This window comes from Schistocerca serialis, chromosome 2, assembly GCF_023864345.2.
Source record: "Schistocerca serialis cubense isolate TAMUIC-IGC-003099 chromosome 2, iqSchSeri2.2, whole genome shotgun sequence".
NCBI lineage: Eukaryota > Metazoa > Arthropoda > Insecta > Orthoptera > Acrididae > Schistocerca > Schistocerca serialis.
This window is the reverse complement of record NC_064639.1, coordinates 1,096,406,426-1,096,425,685: the sequence shown is the minus strand read 5'-3', so window position 1 is coordinate 1,096,425,685 and position 19,260 is coordinate 1,096,406,426. Positions and strand designations below refer to the sequence as shown.

Sequence of the window (19,260 nt, the reverse complement as noted above, 5' to 3'; positions counted from 1 at the left end):
GAAGGAGGATAAATGCGTACCATCACGTTTCCGACTTTGGTAAAGGTCGGATTGTTGCCTATCGCGATTGCGGTTTATCGTATAGCGACATTCCTGCTCGCGTTGGTCGAGGTCGAATGACTGTTACCAGAATATGGAATCGGTGGGTTCAGGAGGGTTATACGGAACGCCGTGCTGGATCCCAACGGCCTCGTATCACTAGCTGTCGAAATGACAGGCTTCTTATCCGCATGGCTGTAAAGGATCGTGCAGCCACGTCTCGATCCCTGAGTCAACAGATGTGGACGTTTGCATGACAACAACCATCTGCACGATCAGTTCGACGACGTTTGCAGCAGCATGGACTATCAGCTCGGAGACATGGCTGAGGTTACCCTTGACGCTGCATCACAGACAGGAGCGCCTGCCATGGTGTACTCAGTAACGAACCTGGGCGCACGAAAGGCAAAAAGTCATTTTTTCGGATGAATCCAGGTTCTGTTTACAGCGACATGATGGTCGCATGCGTCTTTGGCGACATCGCGGTGAACGCACATTGGAAGCGTGTATTCGTCATCGCCATACTGGCGTTTCACCCGGCGTGACGGTATGGGGTTCCATTGGTTACACATCTCGGTCACCTCTTGTTCGCATTGACGGCGCTTTGAACAGTGGACATTACATTTCAGATGTGTTACGACCCGTGGCTCTACCCTTCATTCGATCCCTGCGAAACCCTACGTTTCAGCAGTATAATGCACGATCGCATGTTGCAGGTCCTGTACGGGCCTTTCTGGACACAGAAAATGTTCGACTGCTGCCCTGGCCAACATATTCTCCAGATCTCTCACCAACTGAAAACGTCTGGTCAATGGCGGCCGAGTAACTGGCTCGTCACAATACGCCAGTCACTACTCTTGATGAACTGTGGTATCGTGTTGAAGCTGCATGGGGGGCTGTACCTGTACACGCCATCCAAGCTCTGTTTGAGTCGGTGCCCAGGCGTATCAAGGCCGTTATTACAGCCAGAGGTGGTTGTTCTGGGTACCGATTTCTCAGGATCTATGCACCCAAATTGCGTGAAAACGTAATCACATGTCAGTTCTAGTATAATATATTTCTGCAATGAATACCCGTTTATCATGTGCATTTCTTCTTGGTGTAGCAATTTTAATGGCCAGTAGTGTATTACTGTACGCTGTCGCCCATGCCAGATTGGGAGTACACGAAGTTCAGTATAGGGCGTCCCTTTAATGAGGGTGGTCCCTGATGGCGCTAGCTGGAGTGCAGGTGAGGCTTGCCGTGTATTTCTGGGAGGTGCAGGGTTTCACGTGAGCAGGCCTCGCGCAGCTGGGAACGGCCCGTTCGCCTTGGCGCCGGCGCGGCGCGGCCCGCCGTTGTGCAACGCGGCTGGCGCGCAGGCCGCCGGCCACTGGCTGCTGGCTGCAGTAATCTCGACATCTCGGAACAGCGCGCGGCCCTGGGCCCGGCCCGGCCCGCCGCTGGTTTCTCGCCACGCCCGCGCGCCGATCTTGCCACCGACGCGTTACGTGCTCCCCCTGTAATTGGATCACCTGCTGCGGCGTCGCTAGTCACTCAGCGCATTGGCGTTGTAAGACATCGTGGTCTCCTGACCTTCATTGCTTACATATTCCTCCCTCACAATCATATTCCGCACATGAAGACGCTTCATTTGAACCCAAACACGATAAGATAAAGTCAGTGCTGTATGAATTCATGTAAACGATATGCAAATAACAAGTAAGCGCACTGTGGTTGAAATACTCGAGGCTGGCGTACACACACACATTCAAGACACGACGGTCACAAAAGCTTTTAGTTCGGGAGAGGCAAACACCGCACGCCAGGACGCCAGTCCCTTCAGAGGACGTCCCAGCCTATCTGCGTCGGCCGGCGGCAGCCCGTGGAGTGGACAGCGTTTGCCCGACGGAAAGGAGGAACGACCCCGTGTTCGGCTTAAAAGCAAATTCCGCTACACTGTGTAGCATTCTTTACACATAGCATGCAGTTTCAGAGATTTTCACAGGGAGACAGCAAACTCCAAACGCATATGTTACAGATTTCCGGATTGGTCGCCTTAAACGAAACGTCATTCTCCCGTTTTAGAAGAGCAATACTTATTGGCAGACGATATTTCTGACGCTTGAGCTGAAGGAGTAACGAAAGAGACCGAAAGATATACCCCTTCACGTCTGGCGTGGAGAGGGGCCGTTCCGTTGTCGCTCTTGGAGCGAGAACACGTAACGAGAGCGTGCGCGCTCGTACGTGTACTCAAAGAGCAAGGAACAAGTCTCTCCTCAGTATTTCACTGGGAGAGCACCTCTGTTGTGAGCGAATCGAAGTGCGACTCTATGCCGGCCGGAGTGGCCGTGTGGTTCTAGGCGCTACAGTCTAGAACCGAGCGACCGCTACAGTTGCAGGTTCGAATCCTGCCTCGGGCATGGATGTCTGTGATGTCCTTAGGTTAGTTAGGTTTAATTAGTTCTAAGTTCTAGGCGACTGATGACCTCAGAAGTTAAGTCGCATATTGCTCAGAGCCATTTGAACCATTTTTTGGGACTCTGTATTGAGTCCTTGCCATTAAGCGTTGTTCACTGTGTTGGCCGACACACTTATTGTGCGGTGTGAACGGACAGAGTTACAGTTAAATGCTTGTGAGTGAATTTTGAGTGGCATCGCGGTGGACTGGTTATCTGACCGGTGTACCACGCCAATAGTTAGACTAGGGGCGAATAGGAGTCCTTGACTTCATCAAGGCGTAGGGAGAGTTTGATTGGCGAAGGTCAGTCCAGATAGAACGAGAGTTATCTTATTTGTCAGCAGCAAGCAGCGCAGACAGCAGTCATCGCAGCTTATGGTATTGTGCGCTACAGCTCTTGCGAGCCCCATATTTCCTCCACAACAGTAGACTCCACTGCATTTCACACGCGACAGCCTCGACTGTACCTAGCAACACTCTAACGGATAATTATTCAAGTTGAGTAGGTGTGGCTCGCAGCCATTCTGCCAAGTCAATAACAATCTTAAACTTCGTATAGAAATTTCATTAGCTAATCCTATCCTTGAGAGGTAACTTCATATTCCGAGAAGAACCAGGAAATAACGTGTTCAGTTCATAACTAAAAGTGCCGTTGTGATTTCTGAGAATTTTTGCAAAATAAATAACAATTTCGTTTGTTTCATGCTTTTTTTACACTAACCAGCACTACTCCACTATCCAAGTATCCCACTAGTTACGTAAGAAATTTTGTGAATTTTTGTGTCATTTCCTTACAGCAGAAGATATTTATTGCTGAAAGTTTTTCAGGCATTTCTCTTTAGAACGTTAGGAGCGTCTGTCTGACTTCAGTAGTAGTGGGGGGGGGGGGGGGGGGGAGGGTGGAAATTGCATCTTGCAAGAGCCATAGTGTGAAGGGTCCATCTCAGATTAATCCATTGCACAGAATGACAGAATAGCAGCACCCACACCTCACAGCCTTTACGCTTATTTGTGTGTTAGCAAATGTTGCATTTTCAGATGTAGCAGCTACCAAACAGAGAGATGCAAGTGGGCCACTCGAAGCGAACCGAGGTATTATGCGGTTCAATAATCTTGCCATTCTAAACTGGTGCTTCTTTAAGTGGCCTCTAGCTAGTGTTGTATACTTCCAAATATCTCGTCGGACCTCCTCTTGCCCTGCGCACTGCAGCAGCACGACCTGGCATGGGTTCAACAAGTCATTGGAAGTTCCCTGCAGAAATATTGGACCATGCCGCCTCTGTAGCCGCTCATAATTGCGATTGGGCCATCTAGCTGGCCGTAGCATTTGCTCGAATTGTCTAGAACGTTCTTCAAACTAATCGCGAACATTCGTTCTGTGTTCACAGGAGCGTCCATCAGAGTGAAGCGGCAGGAGGATGCGAAGAAAGACGACAGTTTCGAGGTAGAGCTGTGCAAAGACAAGGACGCCGGCGAGTGGTTCCGACTGGTGGCCGGAGAGGGCGACAACTGCAGAGACGTCATCCAGTGCACGTCCTCGGTGAGTACCGCTGTTTCTCCAAACTGTCCAGCGGCAGCGTCCTAGTGGCCACCCGGCCGCGCATGCGTCAGAGTTCCCGAAAGCCCTTGAAGGCATACATTGCTTCAGGCGCTTCGTTAAATAAATACACGCAGGCAAACAAAATTCGTTTCAGAATTAAAATAGATCCAATCACCTAGTTCCGAAAAAGGCTTTGGTGATTTTTTCATTGGTTATCGGACGAATGCCGGAACTGGAAACCTCTCCCAAAAAATTGCAGTTGGGATGCCCTTTGCCCATCCTCCAGATTATCCTCAAAAGAAGGAAGCTGGCTTCAAAGAATAAAATAAAAATATAGCTCCTAATAGGTTTTAAAGAACTAAGCTGTTTGCTTATATTCTCTTTGATGTCTGAATTACAAATGTTGATAATCAAAAAGAGCTACCTCGCAGGTGAGTCAAAAAAATTGTCCATTTTTCTACTTGCAGGCAGTTATCTGAATGTCTTTGACTTCGGTGAATAATTTTACTCAATTTCTTGTGCTACAATATAAAATTACAATAGACTTTCAGAAATGTGCACTATCAATACACATCTTGTCGCTCCATCTCCGATAGCTCTGAATCACTTGTTCTATCAGTACCAAGCTATTTGGGAGCTAGAGAGACGATGCCCGTCTTGAAAATAATTTAAGGTACCAAATTTAAAGACTGGAAGACAATGCAAGGAACGTTTTCTGCAATAACGTTAATCATAGTGAAGAAATTTTCCTTCGAGAAATAAATTGCTATTACTATCACATAAACTCAGTCCCATTCTATCAAGAACTAGAAATACATCCATTTAGGAGCATTGCGTCCGTTTGTCTGCTGCGTCACGAACTATTTTAGCTCAACTTCACTCTTTCCTCCAGGGGCAACTTTTGACCAGTGGAGACATATAACGGGAAGTCAAATGAAAACCGAACCCCGGCCACAACGGAAACAGGAAATGGTTCCATTCAAATCAAGATACTCGTTTAAAACATTATGGAAGGCGAGGCGATCAATTCCTGTTTCGTAGAACGCGGTCGGCCGTTGACGGATGCACTACCAAACCCACTCTTGCACTTCCTCGTCCAACGTCCATGGGAGTGCAGCCGCGAATATCCCGCGGTCATAAAAATGGTAACGAATCCTCCCAAGCCCGCAAGAGTCTGAAAAACGATGGGACCGAATCCTCCCGTTCGAAGCAGGTAGCAGTTCTAAACGTTATGAATACTCCAAGCAGGCAAAGGAAAGCATATGAAGTTACAGTAGAAGATGTAAAAAATTTTCGCGTGTATTGTATGTTTAAAAGTTTTATCTTTTATCTTATTGAGATAAAGTCCAGCCGACACAGCGCCAGCGACGAAGTCCCGCTCAAGGTCACTCGCAAAGCGTGCATAAGTGAATGAGTATTTTTTGTTTAAAACTTGGGAGGGGTAGGGGAAGGAGATAAGGAACATGCCAGAGATAATTATATTATTGTCTATAATACAACATACAATGTGTCAGTTTGGGAGGATTCGGTCCTGTTACCTGATTACCTACGTGGTTTCAGGAGGGATCTGGATTGCGCCCGTCCATTGATGTCTTTCTTCAGGTCGATAAACATGCGAAAATTACAAAGTGAAAGATCCGGGCTTTAGGGAATTATTGCAGTGTTTCCTACGCAAGTCGCCCATCCTGACTGACGATGTGGGGGCGGGCGACGGTCGTTATCGTGCAACAAGGCGATTCCTCCGCTTGTCCAGCTTCTCGAGCGTGGAACCAAAAGTCAGTGCGCAGCTTTATGAACACAGTTTGCAGAAACTAAGAGGCGCCATTAGGTCAAAACACCGAGGAATGCTGTCGGTCCGTCGGACCAGAAAGTACGGGAGTGGGTGCGGTTGTGGATCAGTCAGCGGCTGACCGCCTTCCACAAAACAGGAATTGATTGTCTCTTCTCCCAGTGGAATAAATGTCGTAACGTGCGTAGCAACTACTACTGAATGGAATCATTCCATGCTCCCGTTGTAGCGGAGGTACGGTTTTCATTCCACTGACCCTCTTAATTAAGAGATGACGTAAGAGGGAATTATGACAAAATTTTCTTTCACGTGAACGGAAATTAGCTTACTACATCTGAGACCAGCAGCTGGAAATGACGCTTTTCTCGTTGTATGGATTCCGCATACTGCATATAAATGAAAATGGCAGTTAATGCGTTTTATTTCATTACAATGGTGGAACCCTGCGGTAAAAGCGCAAGACAATGAAATGTTAAGCCTCTAATAGTGACAATATTGAGTAGTGCGATTACCTATAATTGTGACAAAAAGTTTCACTGAGGAGCTCAAATTCGATCCAACCTAAAAGATCATAATTAAACGAAGATAAACTATAATACGTATTTTCTTCATGTGTCCCTCATCTGTAGTTTCGACCACTATAATGTTTATGAAACACTCACTGCCTCAACTGATGATGACTATACGGTAATTGTTGAAACCTACGTATGACAGACCGGTCATAGGTTTGCGAAACCTACAGTGGGGTTTACTGCGCAATGTTTCTTATCCTTTAAAAATAATTCGCTACCACACAACAGCAGGATGCGCAACCTTGCGTGATCTTGACAACACGTAATAACAACTAATCGTTTTAGAATAAAATTTCTTCACTGTCTTTCATCTTGAAACAAATATCTTGAAAGTACTTTCAAATATTTCGACGAAAATATCGCCTGGAAACTTAAGAATAAATATAGAGAGATTATCGTTTTCGGAGGTTCAATACACGATGCACACATATCATTCAGGGTTTCCACGTTTTTATATACCACATAACCAAGCACAAAATATACATCGTAAAGCTTCATTACCTCATTTCGGGCCGGCCTTAGTGGCCGTGCGGTTCTAGGCGATTCAGTCCGGAACCACGCAGCTGCTACGGTCGCAGGTGCGAATCCTGCCTCGGGCATGGATGTGTGTGATGTCCTTAGGATAGTTAGGTTTATGTAGTTCTAAGTCTAGGGGACTGATGACCTCAGATGTTAAGTCCTATAGTGCTTAGAGCCATTTGAACCATTTGAACCTCATTTAGAAGGGAAGTGATTGTTTATCTACCTCAATTGAAAGCATCCAATAAATACTATTATATATCAGTGCTGAGATGAACTTAGAATCGCCTTGGTGATAAAGCACTGGCTGCCTTATGATGGGATCACACATCTGCAGGATTATCAATATACTATCAAAAAACCTGCTGCTTCGTTTTTTGTTGAACATTGCTCTGGACATCCCGCTATATGCCGTCATTGCTACGATAGATCATAATTTTGTTTATATTTACTCATCACGAAAATATGGGTACTAGACCATTGGTACGATAGATCACAATTTTGTTCCTCTTTACTCATCACGAAAATATGGGTACCAGACCATTCAGAATGATAGACTAGTGACTGTTTAACAGAACTGACCTCAAATGTGACATGTACTTTGAAAGGTAAAAAGCCTCTTATAGCATGTGGTATTAGTTCGAATATCTACGAGGAAATGTTTTCAACATAGATCGAGTACAGGTGCATTACCTGGGCATTTGTGGTAGTTTTGCAACAAAAATCAAGCGGAGTTGCTCTAGGAAGATTATATATTTTGTTTATTTACACACCTGCATGTTCTCAGTGAATTGAATATGCCCCATATCTGTTAAATTTAAAGTTTATGCGTTCTAGTTACGTTAGAGAGCTCGCACTAGATTAGCATACTGTGCTTCGGAAACTCAGTGTGTAATACAGCGACTGCACTAGAGAGAAAGCTGCTTACGTGTTATATCGTGCGCAGAATCGCTCACCACGTGGTGTAAAACTGCTTCTGTGTACTTGCAACACAGGTTGAGGGTATTGGCAAGGCATGAGAATCAATGCAAGAAAACACAGTTTGAAAAATAGTTGTATGTGCGGCTCTCATGTCACAGATGTGAAAGATGTGATTAGCTGTTGCCCTCAATAGGTACAGCGAAAACTGCCCCACTGAAATGAAGAACTGAAGAAATGCGAGAGGATCAAATTCTAAAACTTTCTGTTAGAGAGTAGCAAATCAATTAGCAAACATAACATGGCTATTAGTACAACAGATCGTCAGCAGTATGTGCCACACTAACTGATTCACGTCCATAGGACATTGTCAAGACGCTAGGACTCCCAACTGAAATTGTTGGTACACTACCAACAGTATGGGATGTTACTCCAGTATACATAATTTTTACGTTGGTCAGTTTCCAGAGATGAAAAGTATTTCGACCATAGAGATTCTAATTAGCTCCCTACAAACGGAATGTCCCACCCCCCTCCCGCATACCCTACCCCTCTCCCCCTTACGCGTTAGTGACCTTACCAAAGGAGTAGAGGTCGTCTGTTAGGGATACTGTGATTGAGCGGTTTCATTGACTCATGCTCTTAAAGCAGTGCCCCCCTACTTATTCACGAAAAAAGAAAAAAATTGCGTGATAAGAAATGAAAAACGTTTATTTCCAGTTTATTCAATACATTAATAAAGCATTCAGGATTTTGGTCTTCAGTCTTCCTCCAAAATGCTAAAGTGCTTTATTAATGTACTGAATAAACTGAAAATAAATGTTTTTCATTTCTTATCACGCAATTTTTTTTCTTTTTTTTTCGTGAATAAGGAGGGGTGCACTGCTTTATGAGCATGAATCAATGAAACCGTTCAATCACAATATAAGACTGAGAGGAAGAAGGAGATACAAGGTGATAGACGACATAAAGGGAAGAGGAAATTATGCAGACCTGAAGAGGATGGCAGAAGACCGGACAGCCTGGAGAACTACCATGTGAAAACAATGATGATGATGATGATGATGATGAGGAGGTTTTTGGTAGGATAGTGACGAGAATATTAGGTGACAGAGCTCAAGAAGACGCGGTACAGGACATCAACCTTTGGCTGAAAAAGAACTACATTCTCAGTCGTCTCAGGTAAAGTGAAGCAGCAGTATACATAGAAAAAGGCAGTAGCATAGATAGTATGATGTACATGTATACAAAACGTTCATTTGTTTCCCAAGAACACATGTTTCTAGCAGCTTCTGCGTAATTTTCCATAATACCCAGCAGGCACTCGTTTATACCAAATTAACTGATCACCCGGTGTTGCCTAGGTATATACTCGTATTTATTCCAGTCTTCTATTCGTCCACCTCCCATTCCTTCCCCCTCTCTTTCTTGTCACCCCTCCCTTCCCCTCGTCTCTGTCCTTCCTCTTTCCCCCTCTTCCTGTCCATTTCCTCCTCACTCTCTCGCTGTTTATCTCCTCCTCCATCCTCTGTCCATGTCCCCCTCTTTCCTTTTGCTGTCCATTTCCTCTTTTCCCCTCTCTCTTTCCATTTCCTCTTCTCTCTATTTATCTCCCCCTTCCCCCTTATCTCTGCCCACCCCAATAGGAGATTGGTGGTTCTTACCTCCACAGTATCCCTTTCCAAATCGTAAGTAATATGTGTTTCATATTTCGTTCTAGCGGCTTAGGGTGAGCCTTTTACCGCTGACTTTTCTCACGTACGTACCTGTTAAATACATTATGTGATCAAAAGTATCCGGACACCTGCCTGAAAATGACTTACAAGTTCTTGGCGTCCTCCATGTAATGCCGGAATTCAGCATGGTGTTGGCCCACCCTTAGCCTTGATGACAGCTTCCACTCTCGCAGGCATACGTTCAATCAGGTGCTGGAAGGTTTCTTGGTGAATGGCAGCCCATTCTTCACCGAGTGCTGCACTGAGGAGAGGTATCGATGTCGGTCGGTGAGGTCTGGCACGAAGTCGGCCTTCCAAAACATCCCAAAGGTGTTCTATAGCATTCAGGTCACGACTCTGTGCAGGCCAGTCCTATACAGGGATGTTATTGTCGTGTAACCACTCCCGCACAGGACGTTGAACAGTTGCTAGTTCGTGTTGAAAAATGCAGTCGTCATCCCCGAATTGCCTTTCAACAGTGGGAAGCAAGAAGGTCTTTGAAACATCAATGTAGTCCTGTGCTGTGATAGTGCCACGCAAAACAACAAGGGGTGCAAGCCCCCTCCATGAAACACACGACTACACCGTAACACCACCGCCACCGAATTTTGTGTTGGCAGTACACACGCTGGCAGATGACGTTCAAAAAAATGGTTCAAATGGCTCTGAGCACTATGGGACTTAACTTCTGAGGTCATCAGTCCCCTAGAACTTAGAACTACTTAAACCTAACTAACCTAAGGACATCACACATATCCATGCCCGAGGCAGGATTCGAACCTGCGACCGTAGCGGTCACGCGGTTCCAGACTGTACTGCCTAGAACCGCTCGGCCACTCCGGCCGGCACATGACTTTCACCGGGCATTCGCCATACCCACACCATGCCATCGGATCGCCGCATTATGTACCGTGATTCGTCACTCCACACAACGTTTTTCCACTATTCAATCGTCCAATGTTGACGTTCCTTACACCAAGCGAAGCATCGTTCGGCATTTACCTGCGTGATGTGTGGTTTATGAGCAGCCTCTCGACCATGAAATCCAAGTTTTCTCACCTCCCGCCTAACTGCCATAGTACTTGCAGTGGGTCCTGATGGAGTTTGGAATTCCTGTGTGAGGTCTGGATAGATGTCTGCCTATTACGCGTTACGACCATCTTCAACTGTCGGCGGGCTCTGTCAGTCAACAGACGAGGTCGGCCTGTACGCTTTTGTGCTGTACGTACCCCTTCAAGTTTCCGCTTCACTATCACATCGGAAACAGTGGACCTAGGGATGTTTAGGAGTGTGGAAATCTCGCGTACAGACGTATGACACGAGTGACACACAATCACCTGACCACGTTCGAAGTCCGTGAGTTCCGCGGAGCGCCCCTTTCTGCTCTCTCACGTTGTCTAATGACTACTATGGAGTACCTGGCAGTAGGTGGCAGCCCACTGCACGTAATATGAAAAACGTATGTTTTCGAGGACGTCCGAGTATGTTTGATCACATAGTGTATATTTTACACATATTTAAAATATTTCACACGTCTTTGTACAAACACTCACCTGTATCTTTCGCAAATTTCTCTCAGCAGTTTCATTTTCACGCAGCTCAATGTTTATGACGTCGTATATCCCGAGTTATGTGTCGTGCAGTGAAATAATTTTTGCAGATACATACAATGGTACATGAGTCTGCAGCCTACGAAATGTGTTCTGAATAGAGTTAGTAGTAAAGAAGTAAAAAATTAAAACGTCGTGGACGATGCGACAGTTTTTTCCGACATTTCAATATTTGGCATCGTATCTCCTGAATTGCGTGTCGCACAGTGGTATGTTTCTCTGGTACTTTGGGCGGTATATGTAGATACTGTATGAGAAACATGTCGCATATACAGTTTGTAGTAAATAAGTAATAAATTACAACGTCATACTCCATGTACAGTTTCATTTCATGAACAGCGGAAATGTAGTAAGCGATAATTTTTTTTCCTTTCATCATTTTGTGGGGGTTGTCAACGAGAAAAAGTTTCTTCAAGGTATGAAATTATGTTTAAAGTATGTTGTAAGTCACCAAGTGCTCTCATTCTTAGGGAATGAATATAGGATGGATATTCGCACGTCGTGGGCTAAACTGCTTTTTCACCCCACTCCTTTGATATATATGTGCTTACCCAACAGCGATCGTTTCCAGACAGTAGTTGATATGCGCACCAAATTTGGTTGAAATCGGTCCAGTGGTTTAGGAGGAGATGTGGAACATATAATCATACATACATACGAGCCCATAATACAGACTTATATAAACACGTGCATCCATTTTTGTAATGTATATTCCCACAGTTGATATGCTTAATACGTGCTCAATTTACCACGCAAAGAAATTTAGTACAGGTTGTGCGTTTGACGGGAGGAGAGTGATAACTGATTTCTTTTGATTTTGGCCCACAGAACAACGACACCAAAAGACGCGAAAAGATAACGGTTATCCCGGGAGAGAATGAACTGTCAAACATTACCATATGGTGACTCCAAAGTCTTTTACAAAACGTACAAAGAAAGGGCTGTACGGAAATCTTCCGAGCGACCTGCGAAAATACATTTTCAATAACTTTTTCGAATTCCATGAAGTTTCGGAAACCTGTGCGCACGCGCCTCCTCGCAAATTTCTGGTATAAACCTAGCGACGTGAACCAGCAATCTGTAGTGCAAAACACTCACCTGTGAAAGGCTGAAAGATTGCCAACCGAAATATCGTCATAAGACTTCGACATCATCCAGCTGGAAAACCGGAACTTCATGGAAAGTTGAGAAAACATCAAGATTCACATCTACTCGAATATCATTCTCATATTCTGCAAGAAAGAAAGGAATGATCACAGTTTATGAGATGAGTGCTACAATGTTTAAGAAAACGTAATCTCTCAATTCTTACAATATTTTTTTTTGCTAGGAGATCAAGAACACGTCATCTGCCACGTCTAACTAAAGAATTTATCCGCAAAAACTGGCTACAGAACTGGCAAGTAAACACAACTGTCGGTTTATGTTCTCATAAGTCGATCAATTTACTGTAGAATGGACTAACAACAACAGGGCGAATGTTTCGGTTGCGAACAAATATTAAAACATGCCACACCGTAGTTTATACTGTGCAAGGTGCGCGCACAATATTTATTTTTTATACGACATACTTTTAAAGCAAATCAGGTTGCAGTCCCTCAAATTTCTGAGTTTACACTTATTAATGTCAATGAAATTCACAATGAAGCACGCTTACGAAGAGTCAAATGATAGATCGGATCGTCATTGTCTGCCACTTTTGTCTAAGATAGAGTGGCAAGTTCCAGCTACTTATACAAATCGAATTCACTTGTACACCGCTTGTACACACGTGATTCGATAGCTAACATGTCAGCTCGTTGCAAATGACTGATTATTCACAACCTGACAGGCTTTAGCAAAGTGTTTGTCACACTGTTGGCATTTGTTTCCGTCAAATTTATAATTTACCTCCAACACGGAATGTAAGATTATTTTCTGCTAAATGGTTCCTAAAAGTAGCGCAACACCAGCAACTAACAGTGCATCCCTTGGCAAATAATCTAACGTGGATACCTAGCTGTAGTCAAAGAAGGAAGTTTAAACATGTAACTATTATATCGTTTTGTTTGCCTATTATTTCTTCTACAAATTACATGCAAACTGAATACATTGTTGTACAACCACCGAGACGGGTTAAAAAGTCGCCTACCATTGTCCAGGCAGGCCACGCGACGTGCAGGATACTATAAAATCTTTCGAGAGCCCTTGTCCTCTTATTACGTTACATCTGAATCGGATACGATAGTCGAAATTTGTTTTACTGTAGGGTTGCGAACAGCAAATTCTAAATACTTCCATTGTAGGGCTTCACTGTTTAGGAATTCTAAGCCATTATCTTCTTGTATGATTTAGTATCATTCTCTAGCCCCTCAATATTGTAGCTAACATAGAGTTGGTTGATGGCAGAGAGCTACTGAATAATCAGTCGCACTTCGTTACACACGCTAATCGGTTAGTTTCATCGCTTGAAGCTTTCTCCTGTTGCCATGGCCGCTATTCCAGAGAGTTAGTTCTGTACAATTTCGCGAACACTATCCTCTTTTCAGGCAACGTTCGTATTAATATCTGACCATATTCTATCGTGTTTGGTAACATTATCTGCGCATAAATCTTTTAATAATTTAACGATTTCACTAACAGCTTCTCAGTCTAGATTTCTTTAATCAACGAGTATTTACCTTACTCAACAGCGGAGAAAGTAAGCTGCGCAGCTTCAAAAATTGACTTATTCTCGCTTGTGTTCAAACAGAAATTTACAGTGCGTACAGAGAAATTTCCAAGATTTATACGGTCCGTTTCACCGAGAAAGTTGACGTCATCGTGAATTTACACTGGTACGAAAACAGAATAAAGTCGTGAATAGTTTTTTCGAGGGAACACATTGATGCTGTTTTCTACACGCAATCCATGCGAAATATTTGGCCATTCAGGAAAATTAATACATACGTAAGTCACATATGACAGACTTATAAGACTTGAAATATTAGATAATTTTGGGCTAAATAATGTTTTGTTACTTCAACGGTGGCCACTATGCGTTGAAATTTGTATGTTTTTCCCTCTGTGCCGCGAAGCCAACAGCATGCACTCAGCAGCCTTCGTCCTCTCTGATATGTCTCACGTCGTGGGTGTTTAAGGAAATCCAATAAAAAGCAATGTATTATTCAACAACACTGCGCATTTTACGTAACAGAAATTTAATTTTTACACTTTTTTAACACCTCGAAATGTAATAATTTCGATCAGGAAATACAAAACTCATGAATTATTGAGACGTTTCCATTGAATTGTTGACACAGATTTACAGTGTGCGGAAAGTAAAGCTAAATGTGGGGCAGCGACTACTGTGATAGTTGCTTTCGTTATTTAATAGCACTGTAGACTGGCGTAATGCCAGTACCATCGCTCCCACACACTTCATACACGTTCTCCTGGGTACTTTGCGAGACTAGCGCTCCTGGAAGAGAGGATAATGCGAAAACATAGCTTAGCCACAGCCTGGAGAATTTCTTCCAGCCTGATTTTTCACTTTGCAACAGAGTGTGCGTTGAATGGAAACTTCCTAGATCCCAGATTCGAGTGCAGGTCCAGCACGCGATTTTGATATACCAGGAAGTTTTGAATCTTATTTACTTTGTGTTGAATGAAAAAGTTTAGGCGTGAGAGAACAACATCTCGAGATATACTTTGAACAATTCCTTCCTGGATACCCCATTCGACCAAGAATATTTTTAATGACTACTTCTTTGTAATTTCACTCATCAGTAATTCTTACCACATTTATTAATGTTGAAATGTTTGATTATGCAGTTAATGTCTCTGGGTTTAAAGCAGCAATACTCAAATATTAAGTATTTTATATCTTTCTTAACGTGATTTTAATTCAGATATTGGAAACTAAACTAAATGCTTATGTGTCGACAAGATTTAACACATATCTTGTATGGTAAGAGGTAGTAGGGAAACCCTAAAAGGTTAGTCCATATTGTCTATGACAAGAAATATGAGAGCAGAAGAAAGTAATGATTAGGTGCAGATATTCCCAGGAAATGTATGCTCTCAACGTAACTAACATAAATTTTTGCTTAAGAATGTAATTTTACACAGATACAATCATTGCAAGCCTGTAAAAGTACGTTATTAGCATGTTAATTCCGTCGTCGTTTCGTAATGCTGAACCTTTGGCATTGCGAAAAAATCTTCGTCTCGGGAATGCCAGTATTTTCAGTTAATTAGTGAGACAAAATTTTGGTAGGCAGTCGTCGAACATAAGAAGATTATGTTTAACAGAAATCTGTGCCTTTTTGACACGTATTGAAACATATTATGAAGAGTTAATAACCCTTTGATGTGGTCGCCTTGTTCATTACGACGTCGGTTACCTAGAGAGCATGTTTAGGATGTGTTTCTAGGCCAGATGTTAAACTGTGTGTGTCAAGGAAGCTTCCTTATCAGAAGGCGACAAGGACACCTCCTCATAGAATTTTGTACCTCTTCTTCTGTGCAGGGTCTGCAAGCTATCCGTTGCCCGGCTGGTCTGTACTTCGACATCGAGAAGCAGACTTGCGACTGGAAGGATGCGGTCAAGAACTGCAAACTGAAGAACAAGGAGCGCAAAATTAAGCCGCTGCTCTACACAGATGAGCCTCTCTGCCAGGTAAGCCTCACTTCCGACTCTGTTGGTTTTATTCTATAGAAGCAGGGTTCTTCTAACATTTGGTAGTTTTATGTATACTTTCCCAGTAACGGAATCACGATAAAAGCGACAGTGTCATTTAAAAAATGTCTCTGGTTACTTGCACTACGTCTGAAATGCCGAACGTTTTTCCGCGAGTTTATTTACAATCCGCTGAGGTCCCTCCGGCGAATTAATTTGTCAAGCAAGCTCCGTACTCAACGGCAGGCTTCAGTGGCAGGCCACGAATCCGGCAATACTTAACTGTCAAAGTCACAGCGGACGTGGTCTCGAACAATCAATATGATCCTGCAGCATAATGTTATGTTGACATAGATGACTAAGGAACAGGAACAGAGGGTGGGTCCGAGTAACGGCACATAGTTTCGAGTAAACCAGTTGAGTACTGGTCTGAATGCAACACAGCGCATTCCTCCACATTGTCACGCTGGAGGTGCTATTTCCTTCCTGCCTTCACACCCTGGGATCGAGCCGTGTGACACCAAACGGGCGACTGTCTTAACCTTTTGATTATCGGAATGTATGTGTCCCATATATAGCAGAACCTGTGGGAATTTGTTGCAAGGTATTTCCATGTACCACTGGTAAAGGGAATTCTTACAATTACAGCTTGCACCTGTCGTTTGTGTTACCTTTACGTTTCATTGATAACTCTCAGCCCCGTTGCACTTCGTCTTGCCACACCAAATTATTTCGCACATGCAGATAGGCATCCCAAAGAACCGATCTGCAAAGTGGGCTGCTGTCGCGACTTCCCTGACAATTCGTTTCTATGAGCTGCAACGACATATCAACGTTAGCTGCATTATGAAAGGTTCCCATATTCAGCACTTGTAATGTGAGTCAAAAACTTGGAGAGATGCCCTAACCACTGATGTGTGTCTGTTTACTGCGTGCCTTGTAGTTTTTGCGCAGTTTTCTTCCTGTTATTCGAGAGATACGCATGAATAACTTTGAATATCCCACCCTTCCCCACATTAGAAAACGAAGCGGCTCGAATTATTTCTTTCATATTGTTACTTCTCATTACGACACTAATTAAAGTAACCGTAAATTAAGGTCTTCACTCCGAAATTGTTAGTAATGAAAAGAATAACTCAAATCCGACGAATGGAATGCGTGGAACAGAACAACAAATTAAGACATTGCAATGTGGTTTGGGATCTAACACAGAGAAACTGCTCACAGTTACCGTTAGGAAGCAAACCACGGCGATGAAAATTTTCCCCACTTCTTGGATTCGAACAGCTTCCTTTTGGTCAAAAGCTATTGGCGTGCGTTAGCAAATTGACATCACACAGATAGGCCAATCTTCAATAATATACATATAAATATTAATTTATCGGGGAAAGTAATCGAAGAGATGGTTGCTACTCGACTCGTCTTGCCTGATCTTTTAGAATTAATTTGTTTTAACTGCTTTCTGTGTAATGTAATAATATTTGGAAATCCTCCAAATTAAAGGTTAAATATACATGTTTGTTAGACGAACGTGATTTTTAAAGATGATTGTTAAAGATGCGATGGATTTGTGGACAGCCACCGATGACGATTCATTATATATATTTTTATTTTCGTCTTTGGTAGGAGAAATAATGAGGTTTTCCTCAGGTGAACTGTTTCTTTACTTCCTAACCGAGAACGTCAGAGTTTAATATGGAAAATATTATGACTTCCAGATGCAGCTCAAGTATCAAAAGAGAAATTAGTAGCATGTAGTGATTCAGGGTCAGATGTTAATGGAAATATTGAGCTTATTCTAAATTACTTTCCCATATTTATGAAAGGCACTGAGAAGATGATCGTTGTACGGGTGTTGTAAAAAAAAAATGGTTCAAATGGCTCTGAGCACTATGGGACTTAACATCTATGGTCATCAGTCCCCTAGAACTTAGAACTACTTAAACCTAACTAACCTAAGGACAGCACACAACACCCAGCCATCACGAGGCAGAGAAAATCCCTGACCCCGCCGGGAATCGAACCCGGGAACCCGGGCGACGGGTGTTGTAACATTTCCCACCAAGACGTGAATATGTTGAATAGTAAACAACTGTACGTCGAGGTTGGCAACAAGAAGGAAAGAGTAGGAGAGCTGACCTCTGTTGTTCCACCAGGATGGCTTCCTGGCGTGCGGTGACGGAGCCTGTATCGAGAGAGGCCTCTTCTGTAACGGCGAGAAGGACTGCACGGACGGCTCCGATGAGAACACCTGTGGTGAGTACTTGCAGCTATTGCTCCCAGCGTCGCCGTAGCGCTCCATCAACAATTTACTGCTGACTAACATTGATAAGTAATTAACGATCTGCGGCCCTTAAATGAATTAACAGCGAACCGTTTTTTTCCACATCGGTACGATTCTGAAAATGGACTTTGAACAATCGGATCAATTGTTGCTCCTGACGACGGGGAGTTTTAATATTGGAAGAGAAATTCTCAACCTGGTTCGGTGAAGAACTTTCAGTGGTGTTAGTAGCTTTATCTATTTAGAGATCTGAATCAGAAATACATGAGAGACCTCAGAAAATATAATTTCCGTTTTTTATTCGTCCAAATCTTTGCAACCTTGATATCACAGCTAATACGACTTATATCAGGGGGGCAGCTGTTTTTACAGAATATGACCAAAGCACTACAAAGAAAGTCACACAATTCCAAGCGGCATGCTTGTTATGATTCTTTTTCTATTTTTCATCTTTTCGACATCACAAAACATTTAAAGCTGTCCCATATTACAAACTACTATACAGGCCACGAATGTAGTCTATTGACCGTTCCCTCGTCATCAAGAGCGCTGTTGGCTCGAAAGATAAAACTTACCGAGCGAAGTGGGAAGTGGTTAGCACACTGGGAGTCGCATTCGGGAGGACGATGGTTCAAACCGACGTCCGCCCATCATGATTTAGGTTTTCTGCGATTTCTCTAAATCGGTTCGGGCAAATGTCAGGATGGTTCCTCTCAAAGGACGCGCCCGATGTCCTTCCCCATCCTTCCCTAATCCGATGGGGCCGATGACCTTGCTGTTTCGTCCCGTCCCCCAAATCGACCAAAGATAAAGCTCTCAGAAGACACTCTTGAATTACATGGTGAACAGTCTGCTTTTCAACTCCACAGTCACACCTTGATTTTGTTCCACTTGTAAAGGGACTCAGTATATCTTCCACTCTGTTAAGAACGGACCAGATCTTGCGTGGCAGTTCAAAGCCAAGCGGCTTGTCGATTTGTATGGCATCTTTAGTTGTTTTCTAGTAGCATTAATCTGCTACGTGTGTCTCCAGCATACATTAAAATTGTCAACTAACATCCTTACGTATAGGTTTGTAGGTGTCCATGGCCAGTGTCATTCTGAATAGAATAATTGTGGGTGTTAGGCGACGACATTATAAAACAATGACGTAACTAAATTTCCAACGTTTTGACCGACTTGTTGTGGCCCTCTT

At 43.5% G+C, this 19,260-nt stretch overlaps 1 protein-coding gene across 1 annotated transcript in view; it reads left to right on the top strand.

Annotated features, from left to right (window-relative positions):
- The window catches only part of LOC126458557 (chitin deacetylase 1), a 68,361-nt gene that overhangs the window by 26,847 nt on the left and 22,254 nt on the right, over positions 1-19,260 (top strand). Inside the window, exons 2-4 of the mRNA XM_050095680.1 lie at positions 3,868-4,019; positions 15,632-15,781; positions 17,938-18,037. Coding sequence (XP_049951637.1) covers positions 3,868-4,019; positions 15,632-15,781; positions 17,938-18,037 — 402 coding nt within the window. The remainder of the gene's footprint in view (positions 1-3,867; positions 4,020-15,631; positions 15,782-17,937; positions 18,038-19,260) is intronic.